Below are 26,699 nucleotides of genomic sequence, written 5' to 3' on the forward strand. Positions count from 1 at the left end.
TAGGCTTCATGTCCCCTCACCCTCTAAGGCAGGGGTGGGGAATCTTTTTTCTGCCAAGGGCCATTTTGAATATTTATACCACTACACGCAAGCCACTTAAAAATTAGCCTGCTGTATTTGGTCAAACATTTAATTAACTCACCCCTAATGTCTTGGCAGGGCCAAACCAAGTGATTTCGAGGTCTTTATACAGCCTGCGGGCCGGCCAGACATTCCCCAACCCTGCTCTAAGGGAATAAGAAGTACCTTGAAACTTTGGCATCAATGTTCTCACCATAAGGAAAATATCCCTGACCAATCCCCCATCTATGTACAACCTTTTTGAGTACCAGTCCCATAGCAAAAAGGTGGAAAAGAAGAATGAGCACAGAATAGAGATTTCCCTTTTATACATATTGCAACAAGTTCTCCATAAAACATTCATCTGAAATAAATTAAAAAGTCCTCTTGCCACTCCCTCCAAACATAAAAAGGAGCCTGTACCATGGCCCCAACCCAGGCCACTCAAGGCCCTGATTGTCCATGGAAGGAAATTAAGGATTGAGGGGCCCGAAGCCTGAGACAGGAGGGACATTCCCCTCCTCTGAAGTATCCAACAAGAAAGGCGAGGTGACAGCATGGGCCTGGGAGATGGCAGCCAACTCCTTGAGAAACTCCGGGAAAATGACTGCACAGTAGACAGCATTCTTGACGCGCAGAGCCTCACCCTGGCGCTCAGTGGCCCCGCCTCGGGGAGGTAGAACCGGAGTGGAAGCCCCAGGGGAGCCCCCACCTAGGCCAAGTCCTGTGCTGTCTCTCCCAGGCTGATGAACCAACTGTGCCGCCTGCCGGGCCCTGGTTGGACTGTGTGCGTGTCGCAGGAGCAACTCCCCCAACGATGGCCTCCGGCTCTTCACTGCAAATAAACAGAGTGAAGGTGCAGAGGTCAGGCACACTCTCTTGGTCTAAGAGCTGAAATTTCCCCACCCCTCCTAGGTGCATGGACTTCTCATGCATGGACTTTGGTGTTAGGACTCTAACACCAAAATGCTGCCTGCCCAACCTTCTTCCCTCTATCCAGCCTCCCCACCCAGCAAACTATCCTCAGTCTTCCCAGTCAGTTAACACTTCAGCCACTTCACTCCCAGCCAAGATTCCTTCCTTTTCCATGACCCTTCACCCTGAGGGATTCTCTTACCTCTCCTCTTTCCAATGACTATTCTACCATCACCAAGCTGCTTCCTCTCAGTCCATAACATGGCTTTACATCATACTTCCTATCACCCTCCTGAACTAGTCAACCACTTCCACCTTTCCCCGTCTATCTCACCTGACCCACATCCTTTCTCCTTCAATACCCACAGACGATACCTATGCAATCATACAGTCTAGTGACTTTATCATTTCTGTCATACTCCACCATCTATCCAAGATTTGCTCTCCTGTGCCACTTCACCTTCTACCAGTCCCTCTCCTATATTCGCCAAAGCCACCTTCCCACTGGTTGTGGCCAGACAGCTTCATGCCAGCTTAAACTCAAATAAGCCACTTATAATATTGACTTCTTTCCTCTAATTCTCTGTCTAGAATCCTGGCTATGGATCTACGTCCATATCTAGGGCCTAACTCTAAGCATCTAGTCTCTAGATCCCTTTCTCTGCCTCTAAGTTTGAGTGATGCTGGACAGATTTATTAAACTTGGCATTTAGAACCCTTCATCACACAACCAGGCCTACACTCCTCCAACCTCCTCTCAAAACTCTCTAGACCCCCACCCTGTTTTTGCTTCCACACCCAGCTGTTCTTCCTGGAACCCTCCAAGCTCTTGCCATGCTTCTGTAGGCCCCTCCACCTTAATTTTGCCCTCTCTACAGTTTTCATCCTTGAATTAAGTTCACTATCTCCACCTCTCTGAAAAATCCACTCTGATTTGCCCTCCACTGATTTCCCATTTCATTGCCCTAATCACATTGTATTAATAACTTGCTTACATGTCATACACTAATCTGTGAGCTTAAGGGCTTGGACTCTGTCTCATTTACCTTTGTATCACTGGCCCTTTCACAGAGAACACAGTACTAGGAATGTGGAAGGAAGAAATATGCACAGCACTAGACCATCAGGAAATCATGCTAAGGAACTTCACTGGGTCTTCACAGCTGTGTAATAACCCTTCTGGTACTCTTTAACCACTCCATGTACTTTTTTCTTTAAGCCCCATTTGACATCTGCACTCTTGGTCTTGGCATATTATTTTGTCTCCTACTTTGAGTAACAAAGGGTGACTTTAATACCCTAACTTTCCCTTCCACACCTCACAACTCCTTTGATACATAACATTTCCTCCTTTCAAACTGCCCTCATTTGCCTCAAAGGAGGAAAAAAACTTTTCCTATCCAAAATTAATCCTTTCTGCTGCTCTGGATCACACCACCTTTGGGACCTTGCTCCCCTGGTTATGAGATTCCTCTAGCCTCTCTCTCCTTTTTTCTCTCTCAGACTGTTAGCTCTCTGAAGGCAAAGATCTCATCTTGTTCCTCCCTGAGTCCCCTGTACCAAAGATAATACATAACACATATGGCAAGTGCTCAGATATTTGTTGATGAAAGATTTAGATTTAAAATGTCATGGTCATATAAAACTCGTTCCTTCTTCATTATACTTCACAACCACTCACCAAATTCTGTGGTTATTTCCATCCCATTTCCACCTTATCAAATTCTTCCTTTCTATTTCCACTATTCAAACCTTTAAGGTCACATCCTAAATAAATTTTCTCCTACCTCCAATTCACCTAGCACTTACCTCTCCACTCCCAGACCTAAGACCCTCCAACGGTTTCTCACAGCCTAAAACCTCACAACTTCTACCCAGCCCAACTTCTACTCTGAGAACCTTCTGCTCTAGTCAAAGCGTTCCAGCCTTACTACCAACTGTTCAATCACCTTTCAAATCCCCTGCTCCAACTAAGTAGTTCATGCTGTTCCCTAAAGAGAGGAATAAGGCCATCCCAAATCCTTGCCTACCCAAATCCAAGAGCAAGAGAGCAGATATCAAATGGGCTTAAGGAAAAAAGTACATGGAGTGGTTACAGAGTACCATCAAGCCCATGTCAAATGTCACGTCCTTTACAAAGCTGTGACAATATCTAACCTAGAGACTACTCTGTCCCCTTACCTGTCCCCAACTACTAGAGCAGTTCTTGCTGATACTGCTGATTTGGCTCTTAGTGGACAGAACTGTATCCTGACAAGAAGCCTGAGAACAAACACCAAGACTCCATTTTCTGCCAATTCCCAGTTCCCAACACGAGGCTTCACTCTTAATAAGTGTTCACTTGACCTAGGTTAATTAGCTGTGTAGGGAGGTTCAGGAGAGAGGTGGTGGAGTAGGCCTTACCTAGAGAATCAGAGCGGCGAGGAGCAGGTCCTGCTGCAGGGCCCTCAGCCCAGTCCAACTTGCCACGAGCAATGAGGTACTTCTTGGCTTTGGAGAGCAGTGCTGGGAAATCCTCCTGGGAGGCCGCAAAGCTCTCAATCTTATTCTTCACGGAGCCCAACACCTACAAAGCACAACTTCATGACATTTCTGGGTAGCGCTAGACTGACAGTCCTTTCTAGAAACACTGGGCCTGTTCCCAGCCCCCCAGGGCCACTCCAGCTGTGGGCCTGGCCCACCATGGAGCCTGGACGCACCCATGCATGCATGCATCGCACACCTGCAGCAGGGACTTGACACTGGGCTGGAAGACCATGTTGGTGTTGAGCAGGAAAGAGCGGAGCAGGGGCTGGGGGTGACAGGCCAGCTGGGCCACCAGCCCCGTCAGCAGGAAGTTGACATAGACGGAGTTCTGCAGCATGTTCTCAAGTTTGGCAAAGAGCACAGCCATGAAGGGGCCTGGGGGAGGTGGGCACAAGGATACAAGGCCTGAACACAATGCACATTGCACGCATTCCTCCCCAAAACAAGAGACCCCCCACTAGATGATAATTATTTGTATGTCAGTCTTTGGGTATGTTTAAATATCCTGTGACCACCTATTCTGGAGAAGATAAAATGGCAGACACCACATGGACGCACAAGAGTCCAGATACTAGCTTTACACACACTTGAGCTGAAGAGCCAGATCATAGGCTCTATAGTCAGAGAGAGCTGGTTTCAAATTTCAGCTTTATCCTTTAATAGTGATTGGATGAATCAAAACTCTCCAAGCATAGTTTCCTACTTGGTAAGATAAGAAAATATAGCTACTTACAAGGTTATTAAGAGGATGAAAAGGAGACTAACATAAAGCATTTAGCCTAAAATATAGCAAATTATAAGTATTCGATAATAACTATAAGCTACATAACATTTCACAGGTCTTTTTAAGAGCTTCATCTAAGAGGCACAACAGAAGAAAGAATGAGAAAGTGAGTAGAACCAAAAGAAATCAGGTTATACACAAAACAGAAGATAACATTAGACTTGGGTCAAAAAGAAAGCAAGAAAGTATAACAAAGGCAAACAAGGTGACTATATAGGCCAACTTAAAGTGGGGGAGAAATCTTTGGAGGACCAGAGAAGAAATCAGCTCTTCTGAGGAGCTGGGAATCAAGAAGGTGGAAAAGAATCTTTAGAAAAAAAAAGCTTGAGAATTGAGAGCCAGAGAAAACCAAGTCAGGGCAGCCTCTTTGGTAGGGGACAGAATAGCAGAAGGGATTAGATTGTTCCACTGGGAGAACTGGCCTCAATGAGCCCCAGCATGAGCACTCCAGACCATCACAGTCTGTCTGACCAGAGATCTATGCGAGAAAGAAAGTGTACCTAAAAACTGTACTATGAATAGAAACAGAAGAACAATGAAGGGCAAGAGGCAGTGAATCCTGGAAAATATTCTAGAATGTTCTCCACTTCAGATGCACACAACTAGCCTTAGCTCCAAAACAACTCTATCTTAGTAGGGTCCTAAGATAACACATAACTTTGTCCTTCTGTTCCTCTCGTTTCCTGGCACTTTCTTACAAGAGAAAATTCAAAAAGCTCAGGTGAGTTCACAAAGTAAGAGGATATAGCTTCAATTAATGCTTCAAAAATGTGGCAAAATCTGCACGCCACCTTCTAGTGGTACTGAGCAGAAAGTAGCAAAGACTAAATAAATAACTGAAAAGACACAGTTTCTGAAACCTGCAAGTGGGAGTCATCATGAATCCTTGATGCTGTGCAAGCAGGATGGCAATATATCTCAGGCCCAGTCAGAACAGGTACTGTTCAAGACATGACAACTAGACTACAAACAACCAGAGATGGGTGGTTGCCTTGGTCAACCAATATCTGCCATGCATTTGCCCTGGCCAGTGTGGCTCAGTTGGTTAGGCATCATCCCATGGATCGAGAGGTCATGGGTTTGATTCCCAGTCAGGGCACATACCTAGGTTGTGGGTTCAATCTTAATGGGGGCGCATACACCGCAGCACGTACAAGAAGCAACCGATGTTTCTCACATCAATGTTTCTCTTCTCTCTCTCTCTCTCTCTCCCTTTTTAAAATCAATGAAGCATGTCATATATATATATATATATATATATATATATATATATATATAATCTGCCATGGACTCAAGAGATGATAATCGTAGTTAAAAGCTACCACCTGCTGAGTTCTCACAATGTATCAACATCGTAGTAAGTGATTTGCATGCATCAATGGCATGGATGGGACCTTAACTCAAGGTATGTCTAGGCCAAAGCACTATACTGCTTCCCAGAGGTGGATTTTGGTTCATTTTTCTTCCCGCTCACACAGAGTATGGAGTAAGAATAAGAACCAGCTGAGGGCTGGGCTGGGTAGAACTGGCTCTCAAACAAAAACAAAGATGAGTTAGCCTAGCCATTCAGGTCAGGTCTAGCTCCAAGTGCATCCTGCAGAGATCAAAAGAACTCAGCGAAAGAGCTCAGGGCCACACTTCCGTCATCTAAAGAGATATTTTATTATCTGCTTCATTCCTTATTACTAATCATAAATATTTAAGTCTTATTAGACAGTAATGGCAACCAACAAGGTACAAGGACAGGGAACAGGAGAAACTTGAAACTGAGTCCTTCTGAGAAGAGGCTTGGAGAAAGGAGGCCAGGGCTGGGTAGGGGAAGAACACCAGAAGATCCTGGGCCACAGAGGAGCTGACAGGAGAGCTAAGACCCAGATACCTGGTGGGGACAGCATGATTTACAGATAGGTGCCTCTAACACAAGACAGTAGGTATGTCTTCCACATGGTTCCAATATATTGCTGTGATTCACCAGAAAGCACCAAACAGAGAATATCCTGATCACAAATCCTAGGAAATAGCCAGAGTGGGGAAGAGGAGTAACATGCACATAGGACAGACATACAAGGCTCAGACATAAGTCAATACTCAAAACAGCACAAGCATGGAAGATGTACACGCAGACACAAAGACACAAGAATGACGTAATATGAATCTGGAAGGAATGCAAGCAAAATGGATGAGGAGCTAGGCAAGTACACAGAAATGACATGGCCAAGAAATCTCAGAAACCAGCACAAACACTTCAAAAACATGCAGAGTACACAAAGGAGAAGGCTTAGGGTAAGTAGCTTACCAGTGAAGGGCTGGCTTGGCAGCGGGTTGAGAGTCCGCAAAGGGCTGTTGAGGAAGGGGCAAGGGGGCTCAGGGGGACAGGTGAAGCTTGCGTAGGCCTCCTCCTCCTCAAGAGGTAGTGGAGGTTCTAGGGGAGGCTCTGAGCCGGCCCCCCCATTACTCAATGCCACCTCCAGATCCCGGAGCTCCTGCCCAAAGCCCTCTAGTCCTGCCATGCCCTCAGAGGTGCCCTCTAGCAGGTCCCCTGCTCCCTCCTGTGGCACCCGACGAACTTTCTTGGCCCCCTCAGGCCATGGTCCTGGCATCCCATTGAGCTGAGGAGGAGGCAGGTGGCCAGGGCCCTCCCCTGCACCCCCAGCCAGTCTCCCACTCCCCAGCTCCTCCTCCTCCCCTTCTCCCACATTGTCCTTGTCCTCCTCAGGCAGTAAGCTGCGTTTCTTAGTCCGGGAGCCAGCAGGACTGGGCTCAGGAGGAGGCCGCTCGCCATCATAGGGAGCAGACCAGGTACGGCAAGCTCGGACACAGCGGTCCACGCCACGGCGTGCCTCACGCAGATACTCCAGGTAATTGTCTTCCAGTTCACCAGGCTCCTCTGCAGGGCTTGGCCTTCGGCCAGGGCTGGAGGCCGGGGATGAAGCAAGCCCTGGTGAGCGAGGGGCTGGGGCTGGGGACTCGGAGCCACCTAAACTCTGCTGTCGCAGGAAGAGAGCCAGACGAGATGGCGTGGAGGGCCGGGGTACTGTCACCACAGAAGAGGAGTCAACACTTGGGCTTCCAGGGCCTAAAGATGGGGAAAAAACATAAGAGGGATCAAAGAGACAGAGGTCCAGGAAGAAGGATAAGACATCTAGGGAAACTAACAAGGCAGCAGAAACATGGTACAATTCAGACAGCTAACTCTCCACCCTCCAAATAAAGCTTTCCTTATCCATTGCTCCATCTCACCACCACCAATACCAAAGAAAAAATGGAAACAGAAAGAATACTGGTCTAGAGAGGAACAACTTTACTTTGAAACTAAATTTCTTTGATGAAGTTAAGGATCCACCCTGCAAAACCCCTCATTAACTTCCTCAAAGATGGAATGCCACTCATGGCCACCTCCCTAACTCCCCCTTCTTGTTAAGCTCCCCCAGAATCCAGGCCATACCCGTGATGTCCTCCCTTCTCCCTGACTCTCTGCTAGGCCCACCTCGTGCCCACGAGGCATGCTCTGGACGGGGTGGGCTGGGGGCACAGTGCCGACAACAGCGTGGGATTAGGGAGAGAAACTTGTCTGCTGCTCGACCATATAGATCCACATCACGTACAGCTGGCTTCTGGCTGAGCATCACATGGTTACATGGGACAAGATACCTAGGAAAGACAGCAGAAAAAGGACACAGGATAAATCAGAAAGGAAGGATAGGGTTTTGGAAAACATCAGGCAGGCCAATGGAATTGCCTCCAAGAGGAAACACATGAGCAACCCCAATATAACCCATCGCCCCAGCAATGCACAAGGCCCTGAGGGTTCAGGATCGGCCATCCCTCAGCCCTGACCACACAGGTACCTGAGAACCAGCTGCAGCAGGACATCCTCACAGCTGAGGTTCAGTAGGGTCCTGAAGAGACTGAGAGAGACCATGCAGAGCTGGAGGGGTGGGAGAGGAGGGAGGGAGTCACCATAAGAGCTCTCTACCCTCCAAGATGTTTACCAAATGGGAACCCTCCCAGCCCCTGGCCCAACCAACCGCTCCTAGAAGAACAACATGCACAGGGCCTAGCATATAAAAGTCATTCAATAAGTGATCAAATGATGTTTGTGGGCAAGACTTCACTATTAATAGATAGGAATGAACCATGTGTCAAGGTCAATGTATTTCTATAGACCATACACATATCAGCAAACTCTCTAGCTATATTCACCACTCAGCAGAGATTCCAGCAATACTTAAATGGAATGAATATCCATGAAAAGAAACCCTAGGAAATACTAAAACTGAATGAGTAACAAGATACAACAGCAACATGATAACTAGGTGAATACCTGTCAGCAGAGACTGTAGCAGCACAGTAACTGAATGCCTACCAATAAGAAAACAGAGGGAACCTGGAAAAATACCAGCTGGGATGTGGGTGGGGCTGTGAACAGGCAGCTGAGTCACCTCTCCAACACCAGTGTTATCTCTCAGAAGGTAGGCTAAAGAAAAGCTCAAGGGCAGCTGACAGGAAAAGGAAAAAATAGGTAGGTCCAGAATAGGGGAAAGCTTTTGTTTTAGAAAAGTAAGGGACGAGAACAGACACATGTAACTCTCCCTCATTCTGAATCCCCACAGCACTTTTTATAAACTTCCCTTATGGCAAGTATGTCAGACACCTTGAGTTCCCTAAAGACAATTATTGGGTCTCAGTCTAGGGCACTACATGCACAGTCCAGGTGCTCATCATTTACTAAATGAGAACTAAAAGACAGCCACATTTTGGACAGCATGGTTGTCTAAATGACAATTTTAACTGGCAATGAAAATATTCAGATTCGGGGAGAACCAAGATGGCGGCGTAGGTAAACACCTAAACTGCTGCCTTGCACAACAATTTCAAAACTACAACTAAAAGACAAAACGTCTATCACCCAGAACCACGGGAAAGCTGGCTGAGTGGAAGTTCTACAACTAGAAGGAAAGAGAAAAGAGCCCTGAGACGTGCACAAGCGCTGAAAAGCTGAGGTACGGAGGTGCGCGAATCGGGCTGGCGGTGGGCGAATGGGTGCGCTGCTTTTTTCAACCCGAGGGGAGACAAGCTCCCGATTACTCTGAACTCCAGTTTCTGGGGAGACGCTAGGGACCCAAACTCCTACAGGGAGAAGCTGGACTGTCTGCCATCGGGTCGGAAAGTGAGGGTGGCTTTCTTGCAGAGGAGCACGCAGCAATCACTGTCTACTGTGCTGGGGCGCGGGACACAGGGACTTGGAAATGCTGAGATGCAGAGACGGCTGACTGGCAGCCATCGCTGTTTGCCACACCCTAGCCTAGTGACTCCCTGAGACCCGCCCTGCACAATCTACAAACCCACCCAAGCTCCACGCAGCGGCTTTTGCATATAAATGGCCTGCCCTATCGCAGCTTAACCTAACAAACTGCAGCTCTGGTCAGACAGCTCCAAAACCTCCAAACCCCAAGCAAAGAGGAGAAAACTGTAGTTCTCACTGTAGCTCCTGCTGGGTGGCCTCAGACAGTAGCTGACCTGCACCCCATTGGAGATCCAGAAGCTAGTGTATCTAGTGGTCAGTGTGAGACGACACCAGATTTCAACTACTCACATCCATAAGTGACACATTCAAGAGGCAGACTCAGTGAGCACCAAAGCCCCACTGAAGCAAGTCCTGCCCCATAAGCGTGTCTCCAGCACAGCAGTTCTTCCATTATAGACACAGCGGGTCCTCACAGCCAATTGGCCTGGAGGTCAATTCCTCCCAGTGTACCAATAGCAATCAAGGCTTAACTACACCAAGACTTTGCACTCAGCTCACAAAGGGGTGCACCAAGAGTGTCCACCTCAGGTGATAGGGGAGGCTGAAACACTGGTCACCTACCACAGAAAACCACTCCATCAACACAGGGAAGCAGCAAAATGCAGAGACAAAGAAACATGTCATGATTGAAAGAAATGGAGGAAAGCAAACTACTGGACATAGAGTTCAAAACCACATTTATAAGGTTACTCAAGAATCTTCTAAAAACCGCCAGGAAACTTGATGAGACCTCCGAGGAGCTTAGTGGGACCTTCAAGAACCTTAATGAGAATGCCAAAAAAATAGAAAAGGACCAGTCAGAAATTAAGCATATACTGTCTGAAATAAAGAATATACAGAAATTCAACTGTAGGTCAAAGGACCCCAAGAATCAAACCAAAGATCTGAAATATGAGGAAAAAAAAAAACACCCAACCAGAAAAACAAAAAGAAAAAAAGAATCCAAAAATATGAAGATAGTGTAAGGAGCCTCTGGGACAACTTTAAGCGTACCAACATCCGAATTATTGGGATGCCAGAAGAAGAGAGAGAGCAAAATATTGAAAACCTATTAGAAGAAATAATGACCGAAAACTTTCCCTACCTGGTGAAAGAAATAGACTTACAAGTCCAGGAAGCGCAGAGAACCCCAAACAAGAGGAATCCAAAGAGGACCACACCAAGACACATCATAATTAAAATGCCAAGGGCAAAAGACCAAGAGAAAATATTAAAAGCAGCAAGAGAAAAACAGTTAGTTACCTACAAGGGAGTACCCATACGACTGTCAGCTGATTTCTCAACAGAAACTATGCAGGCCAGACGGGAGTGGCAAGAAATATTCAAAGTGATGAACAGTAAGAACCTACAACCAAGATTACTCTACCCAGCAAAGCTATTATTCAGAATTGAAGGGCAGATAAAGAGCTTCACAGACAAGAAAAGCTAAAGGAGTTCATCACCACCAAACCAAGATTATATGAAATGCTGAAGGGTATTCTTTAAGAAGAGGAAGAAGAAGAAAAAGGTAAAGATAAAAATTATGAACAACAAAATGACAACAAATACATACCTACCAACAAGTGAATCTAAAAATCAAGTGAATAAAAAATCTGATGAACAGAATGGACTGATGAATATAATAGAATGAGGGACATAGAAAGGGAGTGGACTGACAATTCTCAGGGGGAAGGGGGTGTGAGGGGTGGGGGAAAGATTGGACAAAAATCTTACACCTATGGATGAAGACAGTGGCGGGGGTAAGGGCATGGGGTGGGGTAGGGAATCAGGTGGAGAGGAGCTATGGGGGGAAAAAAAAGAGGAACACCTGTAATAATCTGAACAATAAAGATTTATTTTAAAAGGAAAGAAAATATTCAGACTCACTGGAAGGTCCTAATCTCCAGAACCTGCAAATATTTTACCTTAAATGGCAGAAGGGACTTTGCAGATATGACTAAGGTAACAGAATTTGACATGGGAAGATAATCCTGGCTTATCAAAGTGGGCCCAATCAAATCACACAAGTAAGCAAAGAACCTTTTCCAGCTAGGTTCAAAAAAAAAAGGGAAGAGAGATTTGAAACATGAGAGGGACTCAATCCACCATGGATGACTTTGAAGATGGAAGAAAAGGGACCTAAGCCAAGAACTGGTGGGCCTCTAGCAGACAGCCAGCAAGAAAACAGATCTCAATCATATAACTACAACGTAATAAATTCTACCAAAAAGCCAAATGAGCAAGAATCTTCTCCAGAAAGGAATGCAGCACCCCAAACACTGACCTTAGCCTGGAGAGATTGTGTCAAACACATGGCCTACAGAACTGTACGATAATAAATTTATGTTGTTTTAAGTCACTATGTTTGTGGTAATTTGTTATTACAGCAATAAAAAACTAATACAAATAGCCAGGCACACAGGCTGGCTAGTGAGCATGATTTACTTTAAGCCACAAAAGAGGCTATGGAAGTTAGAAAGTCCAGCCAACAGAATCAAACTTTAAAAGGCCAAACAACAGAAAGGAAAGATCTGCATGACCAACACAGGCATCCTGAAATCAGAAGAAATCTGGTTCCTCCAAGAACCAGGAACCAAGAGGAAACCCCCAAGAACATAAAAGGTTCCTGAGAACAGGGGACCAAATGTGAGACTAATAGAAACATATCCTAAAGACAATGCGGCAGAATCAAAGAAGTTAATATTAAGACAAAAGCAAGATGGGTAGAGGCCAGCACAGAAGAAGAAAAAAAAAATGACAAGAAGGAAATCAACTGTCCCAAAACATAAACAGTATATTCCTTGAAGTCAAACATAAGCATAGTGAGAAATAAAATTTTTTATATCTTTGTAAAGTTAAAGTTTTGACATCTATTCTCTTGGTTTATACCAGTAGTCAGCAAACTCATTAGTCAACAGAGCCAAATATCAACAGTACAATGATTGAAATTTCTTTTGAGAGCCAAATTTTTTAAACTTAAACTTCTTCTAACGCCACTTCTTCAAAATAGACTCGCCCAGGCCGTGGTATTTTGCGGAAGAGGCACCCTCAAGGGGCCAAAGAGCCGCATGTGGCTCGCAAGCCGCGGTTTGCTGACCACTGGTTTATACCAATAATTCTTAACCATGACATGTATCATAATTAATTTTTGGTACATTTTAAAAAATACACGCTGTAGGCCTACTCCCAAAGATTATAACCCGAGAGATCTAAGGCAGAGCTTAGAACCTGTTGTAGTTATTGTCATTTTCAAATTTGGAAGTATATACTTGATTCAAAACACTGGTCTGATCAGAATGAGATTCGAATATCTCACATATACTCTAACTTAGCTATTCAGAAACCTCACCTATACAAAACATATCTATCTGGGAACCTCACCTATCTGGAACCCTACTACCAAGTACCTCAATTAACTAGAACAGTTTTCTAGAACCCTTCATGTTCCAAGAACTTCTGTTTTAAACACAAAGACGCAGGGAACTCCAATTATTTGTAATTAAAGGAAACCAAAATGATTGCAGAGCCAAAATAAATGCCATAAAGTCCATAGTTAAACTAATGCTTTACTCCCCCAGAAAGACTTCGGGTCTTTATCACTTGGAAACTATTTTCTCCTGTTGTATATACATTTCTATTGTTTAAAATACAAACTTCTTATCATGGTCTACAAGGCCATAGATGATCTGAACCCAGCCTACTTCTTTACTTTCATCTCATTCCCTTCTTTCCCTTGCTCACTACACCTTCAGTCACACTGGTCCTTCATTTCCTCAAATACATTAAGCTCTTCCCCATTCGTTATCCTTTGCATGTTGCTCCCTCTGCCTAGACTATTCTTCCATTTGCTCTTCAATAAGCTACCTCCCTCATGACCTTTAAGTCTTAGCTCAATCTCACCTCCTCAGAAAGGTTTTTTTGTGTGACTTGTTTTCTTTACCACCATCTTATTTTATAAGCAACCTGTTTGCTTTTTCATGACTACAATTTTCAATTATTTCAGTAATGTGTTTGCTTATCTATCACCTCTATACAGGAAGCGCCATGAAGTCAGCATCCATGTCTACCTAATATACCATTATATACCCAATACCAGAGAACAGCATGGCACATAGTGAACAATCATGTACAAGAGGAAGTAATCTAAGTAGATAGATGAGTGTGTACCCCAAGTTATAGCAGCTCAAATGCAGCAAATCCAAAGGGGGAAAAAGATAAGCATGCCAGTAGCAGCTAGGCCAGCTATCAAAGCAGACACAAAACCTGAAAATGCAATCTTAAGTCACCCAAAACAGGCCACAGAACACTACATGACTATTTCATATCAATGATGTATCATGTCAACGAAACATCACAAGTGTAGCACAATGGCAAAACCTAGAGCCATGATGAGCACCCAAAGTCATCCAAAGAAGGAAATTGTGTTCCAGAGTCATAAATTACAAACACAGGGAGGCAGATTTAAATCTGTACCAAAATGGTTAAAAGTTAAATACTAGAAAGTAAATGCTGTCAACTTTAAAGTGATTGTTGGAGACAAAGGCCAAAGAAGGGCAGTGACACCCTCCCAGAACACAGGTCAGAGAGAGAAAATGGCTCACCCAAGTAAGCCAGGACAGAGGAAGGGGCCATACCCGGGAGTTGCTGCCAATTCGGGCAACGAGGGTGTCAAGGATGGTGTGGGTGTCATGCCGGTGTAACAGCAGGAATCGCAGGAAGGTACGGAGCAAGGCAGGCTCTGAAATACTCCGTAGGAAAAGTTCCAGATAGGCAGTACTGGCGATCATCTCCTCCACAGAGGTCTGGATGAAGGGAAGGGAAAGTTTGGAAATTTAGGGCTTCCCTGCACATATACTGAAGTCATTTCCCGAGTTTTAAGGAGGAACTAGGAGCAGACAGGGAAAAGGAGATGAGTACCTAGACCTCTGTTTCCCACATTCATCCTGGCCTTGAAGTTGCCACCCATCAGCATAATCCCCTATTCTGTCTTGCTACCCATGACTCTCACCTTGTGCAGGGCAGGGCCCATGACAGGTACCAGGAACCCATTATGGATATAATCAACCAGCTGCTTCTGTACCAGAGGGTGAGCCACCTACAGGGGTACAAGAAAGAGGAAGGAGGATTGTGAGGGGGGCCACTGTCTGAAAGGGAATAGACAGGTACAGTAGGCATCCTACCTTCAAGATGACAGAACAGCAGAACTCCAGGGAATGCACCCCCTCCCACCCCATCTCCCCAGAATGTCCAAGCACCAGACCTCCTGAGAACCCCAGTCCCACCTGAATGACTGCATTGCAGAACTCTAGGGAACTCATGAAGAGCGCAAGGGCTGGCACTCCCAGCCAGTCCTCCCGTCGCAGACAGTGCCAGTCATCCCCTGGAACTTCAATCTTTCGGGGCAATGAAGAGTACAGGGCACTCAGCCCTGTGGCCAGCACCTGGGGGCCATCCCCAAGGATAGGTTACCAAAGGCTCAGACAATGTAAAAAAGGGGAACAGGGCAGCTACTAACCCAGAGTTTTGATTAGAGTAAGGGCAAGGGCTATATGACCAGAGCAGGTATTTAGTTACCCAGTGTTCCAAGACAACCTGGAAACACTGGCCCATGAAGAGCCTTAGTTCCTGCCCTATGCACCTAAGCCATGTTTTCATCTCCACCCCAATTCCAGGCATTCCTTTCAAATCCAGGGGATTGGTTCCTGAGGACAGTCCTGATACACAGACCCTCTACATCTCCCATCCAGTGCCCATACACCATATCCTACCCCCCATCCCAGGAGGTGCTGACCGGGCAGAAGTAAGAGTGATCTGCGATGTAGCGGCCCACGGTGGGGCTCCCAGCTGACAGGGCCATAAGCAGGAGTAGGGCATCTCGGGCCTGCTGGCCCAGGGTGCCCTCTCGATGGACGAAGGGAACAAGGCGAGAAAAGAGGAGAAGACGAGGGGCAGCTCCAGGCTCAGGAGGTGGCTGAAGGAAGAACTCAAGCAATGAAGGCTCCCGGGCCAGACACACACACAGCTGGCTGAGAAGTAGCACCAGGCCGTCATCCAGTGCTGGGCTACTGGGCACAGGGCGGCCACAGGCATCCAGCAAGGTCAGCAGAGCCTCACGAACTGGACCATGCCGCAAGAGTGGCTGGCGAGCTTCGCTCACCAGCATCTCAAATAATTTCAGTTGCTCAGCCCGCCGTTCCTCAACCCCATCCCCAAGCTCATCCCATTGAAGCTGCCATGCCAACACACGGGTTAGCAGATCCTCGCGCAGAGCAAACTCCAGCAGGGGCCCAGGGGCATTGGGGGCTGAAGGGACTGCATGATCCTCTGCCAGCAGCGTCAACATCTGGTAAGTATGGTTGCGCACAGCACTGAGATCATCTGCACCCCCAGGAGCTACCCGAGGGCCTTGTCGCTCCAGGATTCGCACCACCTGGGGACACAGGACAGAAGACAGAGGGAATCTAAGATGATAAGGTAACTAAATGACACACTGAGAGAACAAAGAAAGTTAGGAGGACTCAGGAAGCCAATAGACGAGGCCCTTTGGCATATAGTCTCCTACCTGGGACCAGTGATTCTTGAAGACCATAAGGCAGGTCTCAGGGTCAGCCACGACAGGGGTCTGCAAACTGGCCCCTTGAGGTACACGGTGCCCAGGGCCCCGGGAGGCCAGTCTGCTCAGCCAGTTCATCCTCTCCATGAGGCCAGCTGGGCAGGGCCAGCGGCCAGAGGACCACACTCTGAGAATTTGCCAGCTGGAGGCTTTCTCCACTTGTGTTTCCAGTCAGCTTCATCTGGTCTATAGGAGCCAGTAGCTGGCCATGGAGCCAGAAGATATACCAGGCTCCAAGTGACAAGCCCAGAGGTTGCTGACCAGTCCAGACTTGCAAATCTAATTCAAAAAGAGAGAATGGAAAAGATCAACAGAAGTTTGCCACTCTCTTCTACCCAGCAGGAAGAACTCAGAGCCACCACTCCACTGAAAATTCCACACACGCACATAATCAGCATCTTAAACTTAACAAGTCTAAAACAAAACTCATTTCTACCACTAAACCTATTATTCCCCCAGACTTCCCTATCTCAATAAACAGCAACATTTTCACCTACATGCTCAAGCCAAAATCCTGGATATCATCCTCATTTCTTTCCCTTACTTCTAATATCCAGTTCATCAGCAAACCCTATCATCTCTATCCTCAAAGCACATCTCACTATTGCAATAGCTTCCAATCTGGCATCCATACTTCCAGTCTTGCCCTTGAGAGTCTATTCTACACACAGCAAGCAGAGTGATATTCTTAAAACCTAAATTATATCTCTCCTCTGCTGAATATCCTTCAATAATTTCCTATCACACTAGTAACTATCCAATTTCCTTACCTTGGCCTATAGGGCCCTATATAATCTAATCTGTGTAACCTCCTACCATCCTCCTCCTCACTCATGCTTTACTCACACAGGCCTTTGTGAATACTTCCCCATTCCCTCTGCCTGATGTGCTCTTCCAATCTTCACGTTACTCGGTTCTTTACAAATGCTATCTCCTAAGAGAGGCCTTATTCAACAATTCTATCTAAATAGCACATCTTCCCACTTTCACTCTAGCTTCCTGATTCTACTTTCTTCTTAGTAGTTTTCACTACCTGAAATTATTTATCTATCATCCCACTAGAATGTAAGTTCATAGAGGGCATAGTTTATCTGTTTTATTTAAAGTTGTATCCTCAGTGCCTAAACACTCAATATTTGTTAAATGTATGAATGCTTAAGTGAATGAAGTAGTAAAAGAATGAATGAACAATCAAGAAATCCAGTCCTGATCTGACTACAACCCTCTGATACTGTTGAGGAATAAACTTTGTTCTGCCTATCACAGTTCCCTACCTAGAAGCCTACCCAGTAGGAAATGGACAAATAGACCCTTTAATGTCTGAATACTCTTAAAAAGTGGAAATGCAGAGCCAGCTGAAAGAGCAGAACAATTTTAATTCTACCAAGAAACACAGGGACACACTCCCATATACACACATATTCCCCACTCTTGTCAGATACATCCAACACTCACTCTTGGGGACATGACATGACACCTTCACTAAAGAAAGGGAAAAAGTAACAAAATAGTTGTTGGCTCACAGTTCCTCCTCCATCACACCCACCACCACCCCTGAGCAGTATTGTCTCTCAAGAAAATAAAAACTTCAGAGGAAAGGTGTGGTTCAGTTGCCCTTCCTCTTTATACTCAGCAAGAGCTGAAGAAACCCAGAGACCTGGCAACAGCCCCACATTGCCATCCTCTTTAACCCAGATATTCTCTCTCATCATTACCAGCTCACAAATAAAGGAATGTAGCAACTATGCTTAAGGAAGCCTTCTACAGAACAGGAGACAGTTTATATAAAGGGTGGGACCAATCCTAAATAGCAAACAAGATTAACTCAATGTATAACCACACTGATAAAGTACTGGGCACTGTTCTGCATAAGCACTGGAAATACAAAAATGTATAAAAAATGCTGGGGGAGCATAAATAAAAACTCCAGTAAATATTATAAACAGAGGGATTTACAAAAGTGCCCGGGGGAGGGGGGAGCGGCATAAAGGGAAGCAACTAATTCTGCCTAGGACAGTGGTTGGCAAACTCATTAGTCAACAGAGCGGCAAACCGCAGCTCACGAGCCGCATGTGGCTCGCGAGCCGCAGTTTGCTGACCACTGGCCTAGGAGATTATAAGATTTCAGAAAGGTGTTATCTAGCTTAAATCTTTTAACAACAGATACTGGCCACAAAGAGAGCAGAGGAAAGGCCTTCTTCATATTAAAAACAGTATGTAAAAAAATATGGCACTATAAAAGAGCATAACGAATTAGAAAAACAGTTGCAAGTTTGGTATGGCTTACAGATTATCTAGAGAAGAGAGATACAATATTGAGTTGAAGGGTAAATATGGGTGAAGGTTATAAATATCATGGAATATCACATTAAGGAGTTTGGGTTTTATCTATGGACACCCTAGAAACAAAGGAGGTTTTTAAACAAGGAAATGACAAGATCAAATTTGCCTTTAAAAATATGCCAGATAGCAGTATAAGGTGGAGCAGAGAGACAGATGGCAGTGGACAATTTATAATCTGTTTCAACAGTCTGTTTTAACCCATTGTATGCCATAAGCATCTGTAGACGCAAGTGGCGGACCTTCCCCACACGCCACACGCGTCTGTAAAAAAAAATGTTTTCCCTAAGTGACAGCCCTGACCAACTTCAAAATCATTTTCGTGAGAATTTTCAGCTGAATATACATTACTCACAATTTCAGCCAAATTGTGAGTAATGTATTTATTTTTATAATATTCATTGCAAATTGATTTTTTTAATTAAATTCAAAATATCATGGTGTTTGGGGATGGTTTCCGTTTTGGACACGTGGCAGTTAACTGGTTAAAGAAAAAAAAATGGCATGAACTAATGTGGAAGTTCAAGATTAGCAAAGAAAAGGTAAATCTGAGATTCACCTCTATCTTAGCATGTCATATACTGAATTTATACCTATAATATCTCTACATTTAATAGCAAACTCCTTAACAAAAGTGACTATATCAGTCATTCTTCCCTGAAACTCAGTGGCAACATAGTGCCTGGCATTCAAAAATGCTTGTGGAACTGAATGATGAATTAAAAATAATTCTAACAGCTAACATATACTGAGTACTTACTTTGAGCCAGGCTCTATTCTAAGCACTACATGTAGCACCTCATTTAAACCTAGGTGTACTATTATCTCCATTTCAGACATGATGAAATCAAAGCCTAGAAAGGTCAAATAAATTGTCAAAGCTAGCTAGCTAGTAAGTGCAAGACTGGGATGCATACGCAGGAAATCTGCCTCCAGCTTTAACTTATTCATGAAATAAAAGCAATATGACATGGCAAACAAATGGAAGATAAGAGAAGGCCTTAATATGAAGTATAGGAGACTCAGTAAAAGATAATGCCATTAACAAACTAGGAATATATAACAAACGGAATTGTGTTTCAAAAAAGAGAATGAGTACAGTTTTGACATACCTATAGGATGTCCATCATGTCCAGGATTTAGTAAAGTAAAGGAGGAGAAGTCTTTAAAGAAAACTGTGAAAGCAATCAGAAGTGGAAGGAGAAATCCAAGAAACAGTGGTAATCTAGAAATCAAGGGTAAAAAAAAAAAATGTTTCAAGGAACTGGTGTTTTTCCCATCATTTATAGTCTACAGAGACTATAAGTAGAATGAAGACTGAAAACGGTCAGTTGGTTTTAGCAATCGTATTTTAGATAAACTTAGGAAAGTAAATGGTTAAAGAATGACTAGGAGCCAAAGATGAGTAAGATGCAATTTCAGGAAATTTAGTAATACTAGGATGAAAATAGGGCAATAGTTTAAAGAAGCTGGGAGGGAGGGTAGCGGGTTAAGAGGAAGAGTTATTATTGTTTGCTTTAGTTTGGTTTGGTGTGGTTTGGTTTTGGATAGGGAGCCTCAAAGATATTTACCAAATGAGGAAAAGAAATCTGAAGAAAGTAACAGGTTATGAAGTAAATAAGGTGAGAATAACTGAACAAAAAATAAGGTATAAGATTGGTCCGAAAAAAAGAGGTATACTACTTTCTCTAAGAAAGGAGATCAACAGTAATAAAGAATGGGTGCCACTCTAGGTAAATCCAAAATCTGAAACAGAGAAGCTAATATCTACCACTACCTCCTCCACCCAACCTTTTCTCCAAGAGAGTGGGGGTGAGGGAGGAGAGAATGGGTGAGAAAGTGGTAGAGCCACAGAATGGATGCTCAGCCTTTCACACATGGTTTCCTATAAACCATCAAACACAGTCATTCAAACTAGTAACAGCAGCAGGAACATACTAGAAAAGGACTTGCCCATCTTCCCAAATACTTACCTCCCCAAGTAGGCATGGGTTGGAGAAGTCAAAGACTACAGCCGCGAATCTTTTTAATAAGTCTCCTGTTAACTAGCCTTACTAGCTCTCTCACTGTTATTAGCCCTGAAATACCGTATCATCTCTGTTGAATTCCTTAAACTGCCCCTATCTTCGTAAATATCCTCCCTTTATTAATTTTTTCCAAACCCATTTGTGTTATCTGCTACCTAAAAAGACCCGGACTGAGACAAGAGTATTACTGTTTACAGACTGCTTTCTCAATCACATCTCATTTGAGGACTGAAAACAAATAGAGGCCCTAAGCTCAAGAAAGAGAAACAAAAAGAAGTAGGTAAAGCATGAGTTCTGGAGTCCCTCAAAGGCTTGAATCTCAGTCCACATTTTCCAGCTCTGTGACCTTAAATAACACTTCACACATTGGAGCCTCAGTTTTCTCATCTATAAGTTCCTGATGAAATAAATAGTTATAGTTACTGTTTTAGGAATTAAATAAGATAACCTATGTAGCACTCCAGGCATAAAGCAGGTGCTCTGTAAAAGACATTTATCTTTCCCCACTTCCTGCTCCTGATCCTGTCTCACCAAGGTGCCCTCATCTCTGACTGAAAGACCTAACCTGTGCTGGAATATCCATTCTCACAACCTCACACATTCCCTAGTGAGCTGAAGAAAGGCCAAGCATCCAGTCTCAGCAAAGTAAGGCAGTAACATGTCCCAAACTAAACTGCTTCCAGCTTCTAGAACTCAGTTCCAAAAATTAACAAACCTACTTTGCTATATACTTGGGGTGACCACTTCGGCTCCACTGCTTAACTAACAAAGGGCACTGCTTACAGGCCCAAGGGGGACTAGCCTCCTGTACCTTTCCTCAGCCCCACCCCATCTCTTTACAAAGACCTCAAGGACAAAAGCCAGGCTAGAATCAGTGTCCCAGAACCTAAAAGCCAACACTTAACCTGGGCCCTGTTCATATACTGCAGAAACACAAGAAATCATAGCTTGGTGTCCCTTATCACCTAATTAGACTTCCTCACTCCCTGTTAACCCTGCAAAGTTCAGAATAAGACAGAGGATTGTGGAATCACCACTCTAGTACCGATTTACCTTCAGGTTCCAGCCACAAAGAAAAAAGGGGAAGGAGATGATCTTTCAAACCCACAAATAGCCAAAGTCAGGCACTCTTCTTAGGGCCCAAAACACTCAGCAAGTGTTCAGCAACCACAGAACAGCAAGCACGGGGCAGGAAGTGGCTCGGCCTCACTTATGAAACTTTGCCCTGGGAGAGGCAAAGAGGAAAAGGGAGCTGGGGGCAGGGATACACCTGCCAATATGTACAGCATACAGGAAGGGACCAGAATGACCTTCTAACAGCAGGTCAATAAAATCCTAAGGCTCCTCTCCCCGCAATGGGGCCTAGGCAAGATGACTGATACTGATATAAGAGGGATGGATGGGCTATTATCCTAAATAGTGAAAGTAGAAAGACCGAACTAAAGCCTAATAGGAATAAGGGGGTAGGGAGAATGGGGGAAGATCTACTTCAAAGAAGCCTACCAACCCAGAGCTCAGCTTACGTTTCTTGTCTATCCCTCTGCCTATATGTGTAAAACAAATGGGCTGTCAGTATATGGTCCTAACTTACTACCTCCTCTCCCCAGTACCTCTGCTTCTCACAGGGAATCCTCTCATCTGACTCCAGCAAAGCCCTTATAACTCACAACATGAATCACATCTAAACTTCCATTTGTAACAGTGAATCCCCATGTCTCACATGGTTATCTCTACCCTGGTGGGTATGTGTGCCAAAGAAAGTGTCAAAAAGAGGTGAGGGTGAACTAGATGTTAAAAATGAGGAAAGTTCACTGAGCAGAGAAGAAAAAGCATTCCTAGTAGAGGAAGCAGCTATTACAAAGATTTCAAGGCTCAAAAAAATAACAAATTTGTTAAGGAACTGTGAACAATTTATTCAAGCTAGAACACGGAGTAGGGAGTGGCAGGAGATGAGGCTGGAGAGGTGAGTTCAGGCCAAATGATGCATATTAAAGAATTTGGATGTTGTCCTACAGTACACAAAGAGCCAAAAGTTTTTAAGCTGAGGAGTTCCATGATCAGATTTGTATTTTTAGAAAGATCATTCTAGGGACAGACTAGAAAAAATAAAGTTTGAAGGCAGAAGATTGTTGGGGGTAAAAAGTCTGGATGAGAGATAAGGAGGAAGTAAACTAAAGCTTTAACAGTAAATTTATAGCAGTGGAAATGAAGAGAAAAGAAATAACAGAGAATAAAATGTATTAAAATTTTAGTGGCTGATTAAATGCAAGGACTCAAGGAACAGAAATAATGGAAGATGACACCAAAGTCTGATTGAGATGGGGCCTACAGTCAAAAGCAGGCTTTCAAGAGCAAAGACAATTTCTGTTTTGGACATGTTAAATTTGAGATACCTTTGGAGATATATAGTAGATCACTGAATATATATAATTGGAATATAGGGAGAGACTGAGACTACATACAGAGAAGTAATCACCTCAATATATATTTTTTATTTCATATTCTCTCTCTAAATTGAAATTATTTTTTCATGTGTCTAACTTTCCCAATCAGATTGAGAATTCCTTGAGGCCTCAGAGGACCATGTTATTTATCTTATGATCTCATAAAAGGTGAGCATCACACAGGCAGACTAGACTATATGCTAAAGAAGTATTTGCTGAATGAATAAATAAATATATGAATGAATGAATTTGTTCTCGCAGCACTTGGAAGAATGCCTGGCACTAGCAGATGTGAAATAAATGGTTACACACAACATGTTTCTATCTCTACATTCTCATCCTCATCTATGTTTCACCTTTCCAGATCTACCACTGAGCTGTATGCCATAAGTCAAAATCCATTATACTTAATGTACTACTATTCAACAAAGAGTTTGTATAGCAAACAATAAGCTTACCAAACCCAGTGCTTTCTCCAAAATAATCAAGAACTTGGACAGTCCCAAAGAACCCTCTGACACGTGACTTGACTCATCCTATCACTATCATAATGTGATCCAGGTATTATATATACCTCTTCCTATGTCATTGCCACAATTTAAGCAGAACCCTCATTCCTATGTCACCCTCAACCTATCTTTCATCTTTTAGAAATAGAACAATTGCAAATCATAAAAAATGCTTTCTGCCAGTGTAATGCCCTCCATGTCATCACAACCCTTCCTATACACCATTTGTCTTTTAGTCCACATCACCTTCACTCTCTATTACAAACTTTCTTTCTCCAAGTCACTCTTACTCTCAGAAGACCAAATTTGGGTTCAGCTTTGACACTTTATCACTAGGTGACCTCTGGCTTCCTAATTTGATTCCTCATCTATAAAATAAGAATTCCTACCCTTGCCTACTTCACAAGATATCTATGTAAATCCAATAAAATTTGCGATTGCTATGTGAAGTATAATATTTGTTCAGATGTCAGAAGTTATACAGAATTACTATATAAAGACATGCTTTCTCAACATAATACAACAGCCTCATCATCATCACTCTAAATTTCTGGAATTCACTAACCAGTAGAAATAATTTTTTATTAAAATATAGGGCTGTTACTTTTTATTTTGGTAAATAAGACCATTTTTTTAAACCCACCATCTACTATCACCATTATTTCACTAGTGGGAGAGTACTTTAACACCAAAAGAATAGAAATAATTATCTCTGAATAAATTTCTTTATGAAAAACTCATGTTTCCTAAGTAGTCTTTCTCTCCTTCCACCTTGGATGGATGAAAACTTTATCATGGACTGGCAAAATCCTTGGCCCAATATTTAGGAATCACTGCTCTAAACCCTGTTATGATACATATAGGTTCTATAGCAGTGGTTCTCAACCTTCCTAATGCCGCGACCCTTTAATACAGTTCCTCATGTTGTGGTGACCCCCAACCATAAAGTTACTTTCGTTACTACTTCATAACTGTAATTTTGCTACTGTTAATGAATCGTACTGTAAATATCTGTGTTTTCCGATGGTCTTAGGCGACCCTGCTAGAGGTTCTCAACCTGTGGGTCACAACCCACAGGTTGAGAACCGCTGCTGTAGAGCCCAAGACCATCGGAAAACACAGATATTTACAGTACGATTCATTAACAGTAGCAAAATTACAGTTATGAAGTAGTAACGAAAGTAACTTTATGGTTGGGGGTCACCACAACATGAGGAACTGTATTAAAGGGTCGCGGCATTAGGAAGGTTGAGAACCACTGTTCTATAGGGTTCTGACTGTCCAGTGGGCAGGTTGCCAAAGGTTCCACCAGCATGAAAACCTGTTTGGCACCAGAGAGAAGCAATGAAAACATACCATGGGACAGAATAGTAGTTGGTTCTGATGCTGAGTATCTGGAACAGAATGGGAACTTGGGCTGCCCCCAATTCTCAGAGAAGGATCTAGACAGGAAAGGCCTAGCTCCTCTTCATGTTGGGGAAGGTGTCTAGCCTTTGTGGCAGATGGTCAGCACAGAGAAAAATTTATTGGTGTGAAAGTGGCTATTATTACTGAGTGCCAACCCAGCTTTCCAGAACTTTCAAATTTTTCCTGTGCATGTGGGTTGGCAGGGAGATAGGAAACCCGTAAAATGCTAATAAAGTGAAACCAATATCCAGTTGACGAAGAAAGAACAAATTGCATAGGTACAGAAGAAAATTTGGGGAATGGGGGGGGGCGGAGACGAAACGTTCAATATCTTGAAAGTGGTGACGATTTCACAGATGTAAACATGTCAAAGTGTATCACCCATGTACATTTTAAATATGAGCAGTTTACTGTACGTAAAATTTACCTCAATAGTTTTTGTTTTCATTTACCTGTAAGAATATGAGAGCAAAGGCTTCCTGATTGGGAGCCTAAATATAGTGCTGTATGCAACAAACCATGTGATTTCCATGAAAGTAGAATTAGTGACCAAACTTGGTTAATCCAATCTATATGACAACCATCAAAGCCCCATTGCTCAGCACAGGTGAGGAGTAGCAGAGTAAGGTTGTCCAGAAGCAGGTGGAGAGAAAATATGGGCAAATGCAGCCCAAAAAAATCCCATGAGAGGGACCATCTTCAAGTTTGCAGTCCCAAGGAGGAACCGGGGGAACAGGTCCCAGTGATTACTCTGTTGAAGACTAAGACTAAAAAAAAAAAAACTAAAAAAAACCAAAACGATTTCATAGTTACTATCAACCCATGATGCCTTTTTGGGGGGGGCGGGAGGGGGAGGTCCTCCGAAATGTGTAGGGCCCATGGGAGCAGAAGTGCCAGATGCACAACACTTACACCTAAGCTGTCCTACTCAGGCTAGAACTACCGCTCTCACTGGCCAGGACAGTCCACTGCAGCAGCCTCAGAGCCAAGCTCGCACCCTATCCAAACCTCACAACCCTCTCAGTCCTTCCTCCCGTGCCCTACCCTCAACTCCCTCACCAAATCTCTACCAGCCCACCTTCGCCCTTTCCTCTTCCCCTCCCCGCACCGGCCTTACTCCCACACTCGGGTCCCGGGGCGTCCCTCACCCCTGCCCACAGGAGCCCCAGCCCCTCCTGTTCACAAGTCCCTTCCACCTGGCCCTTCGGAAAGCGCCGCAGCCCTCATCCAGGCCAGCTCCTTACCTGCGCACACACCCCTATCTAACCCGGCTCCCCTACCTGAGACACACACCCGGACGCTCACCACACGCCAGCCCTCACCCTGTCCCTTCACAACCCGTACAGTCACCAAACCCGGGGCCGGGATGGCCAGTGCCTCATCCCCTCACGCGCTCTCCGAGCCCTCCCACCCATACTTACCGTTCACTCACGGAACCCAGACCTTGACCAGGCCCGATCGCCGCGGAACCGCTAGGTGAGTTCAGGCCGCCGCCATCGCTCTAGAGGCGCACCAGCCGCGCCCCGCCCCGCGCCCCACGCAATCCGCGCCCCCGCGCACCACACGTAACCGCCCAGAGACGCACGACTGGGCAGTGGCGTGCCAGCTCATTGGCTAGACCGGGCCAAAGCCAGAGCGTCGATGCCTGTTTCCCGGCAACGGCCGAGCGCAGGGGCGGGGCCCCCACGGCCTTCCGAGCGAAGAGTACCGCCTCTTCCCCAGATCCCGCCCCTTCATGCTGTACGCCCCGCCCCTCAGGAGGACTCCGGCGTGTCACTGGGGAAGAC

General features: G+C 44.6%; 1 protein-coding gene across 10 annotated transcripts; it reads right to left on the bottom strand.

Annotated features, from left to right (window-relative positions):
• Window positions 1–372: 372 nt before the first annotated feature.
• FHIP1B (FHF complex subunit HOOK interacting protein 1B) lies at window positions 373–26,470 on the bottom strand. Of its 10 annotated transcripts, XM_080687570.1 has the most exons (13): window positions 26,334–26,437; window positions 19,638–19,750; window positions 16,135–16,464; window positions 15,364–16,002; window positions 14,855–15,013; window positions 14,581–14,667; window positions 14,207–14,374; window positions 8,134–8,213; window positions 7,773–7,936; window positions 6,582–7,361; window positions 3,698–3,876; window positions 3,379–3,541; window positions 373–895 (listed from the first exon to the last, which is right to left on the bottom strand). In XM_080687570.1, the coding sequence occupies exons 3-13, from the start codon at window positions 16,270–16,272 to the stop codon at window positions 534–536; spliced, it is 2,919 nt and encodes a 972-aa protein (XP_080543696.1). In that variant the 5' UTR covers window positions 16,273–16,464; window positions 19,638–19,750; window positions 26,334–26,437; the 3' UTR covers window positions 373–533. The 10 variants fall into 10 exon arrangements, 7 of the variants coding, with proteins under 7 accessions (XP_080543696.1, XP_080543695.1, XP_080543692.1 ...); XR_013961615.1 differs by lacking the exon at window positions 19,638–19,750 and having other exon boundaries at window positions 3,675–3,876; window positions 26,334–26,470; XR_013961616.1 differs by lacking the exon at window positions 19,638–19,750 and having other exon boundaries at window positions 3,675–3,876; window positions 14,174–14,374; window positions 26,334–26,470.
• Window positions 26,471–26,699: the final 229 nt, after the last annotated feature.

This window comes from Plecotus auritus, assembly GCF_963455305.1.
Source record: "Plecotus auritus genome assembly, chromosome: 9".
NCBI lineage: Eukaryota > Metazoa > Chordata > Mammalia > Chiroptera > Vespertilionidae > Plecotus > Plecotus auritus.

Excerpts from the sequence above, each read along its gene's own strand:
- FHIP1B (XM_080687565.1), bottom strand. The coding sequence starts at position 16,272 with ATGGAGAGGATGAACTGGCTGAGCAGACTGGCCTCCCGGGGCCCTGGG. Across the intron at positions 14,375-14,580 it reads TGGGCCCTGCCCTGCACAAG|ACCTCTGTGGAGGAGATGAT; the intron begins GTGAGAGTCATG and ends CCCTTCATCCAG. Across the intron at positions 896-3,378 it reads TCGCCGCTCTGATTCTCTAG|TGAAGAGCCGGAGGCCATCG; the intron begins GTAAGGCCTACT and ends GTTTATTTGCAG.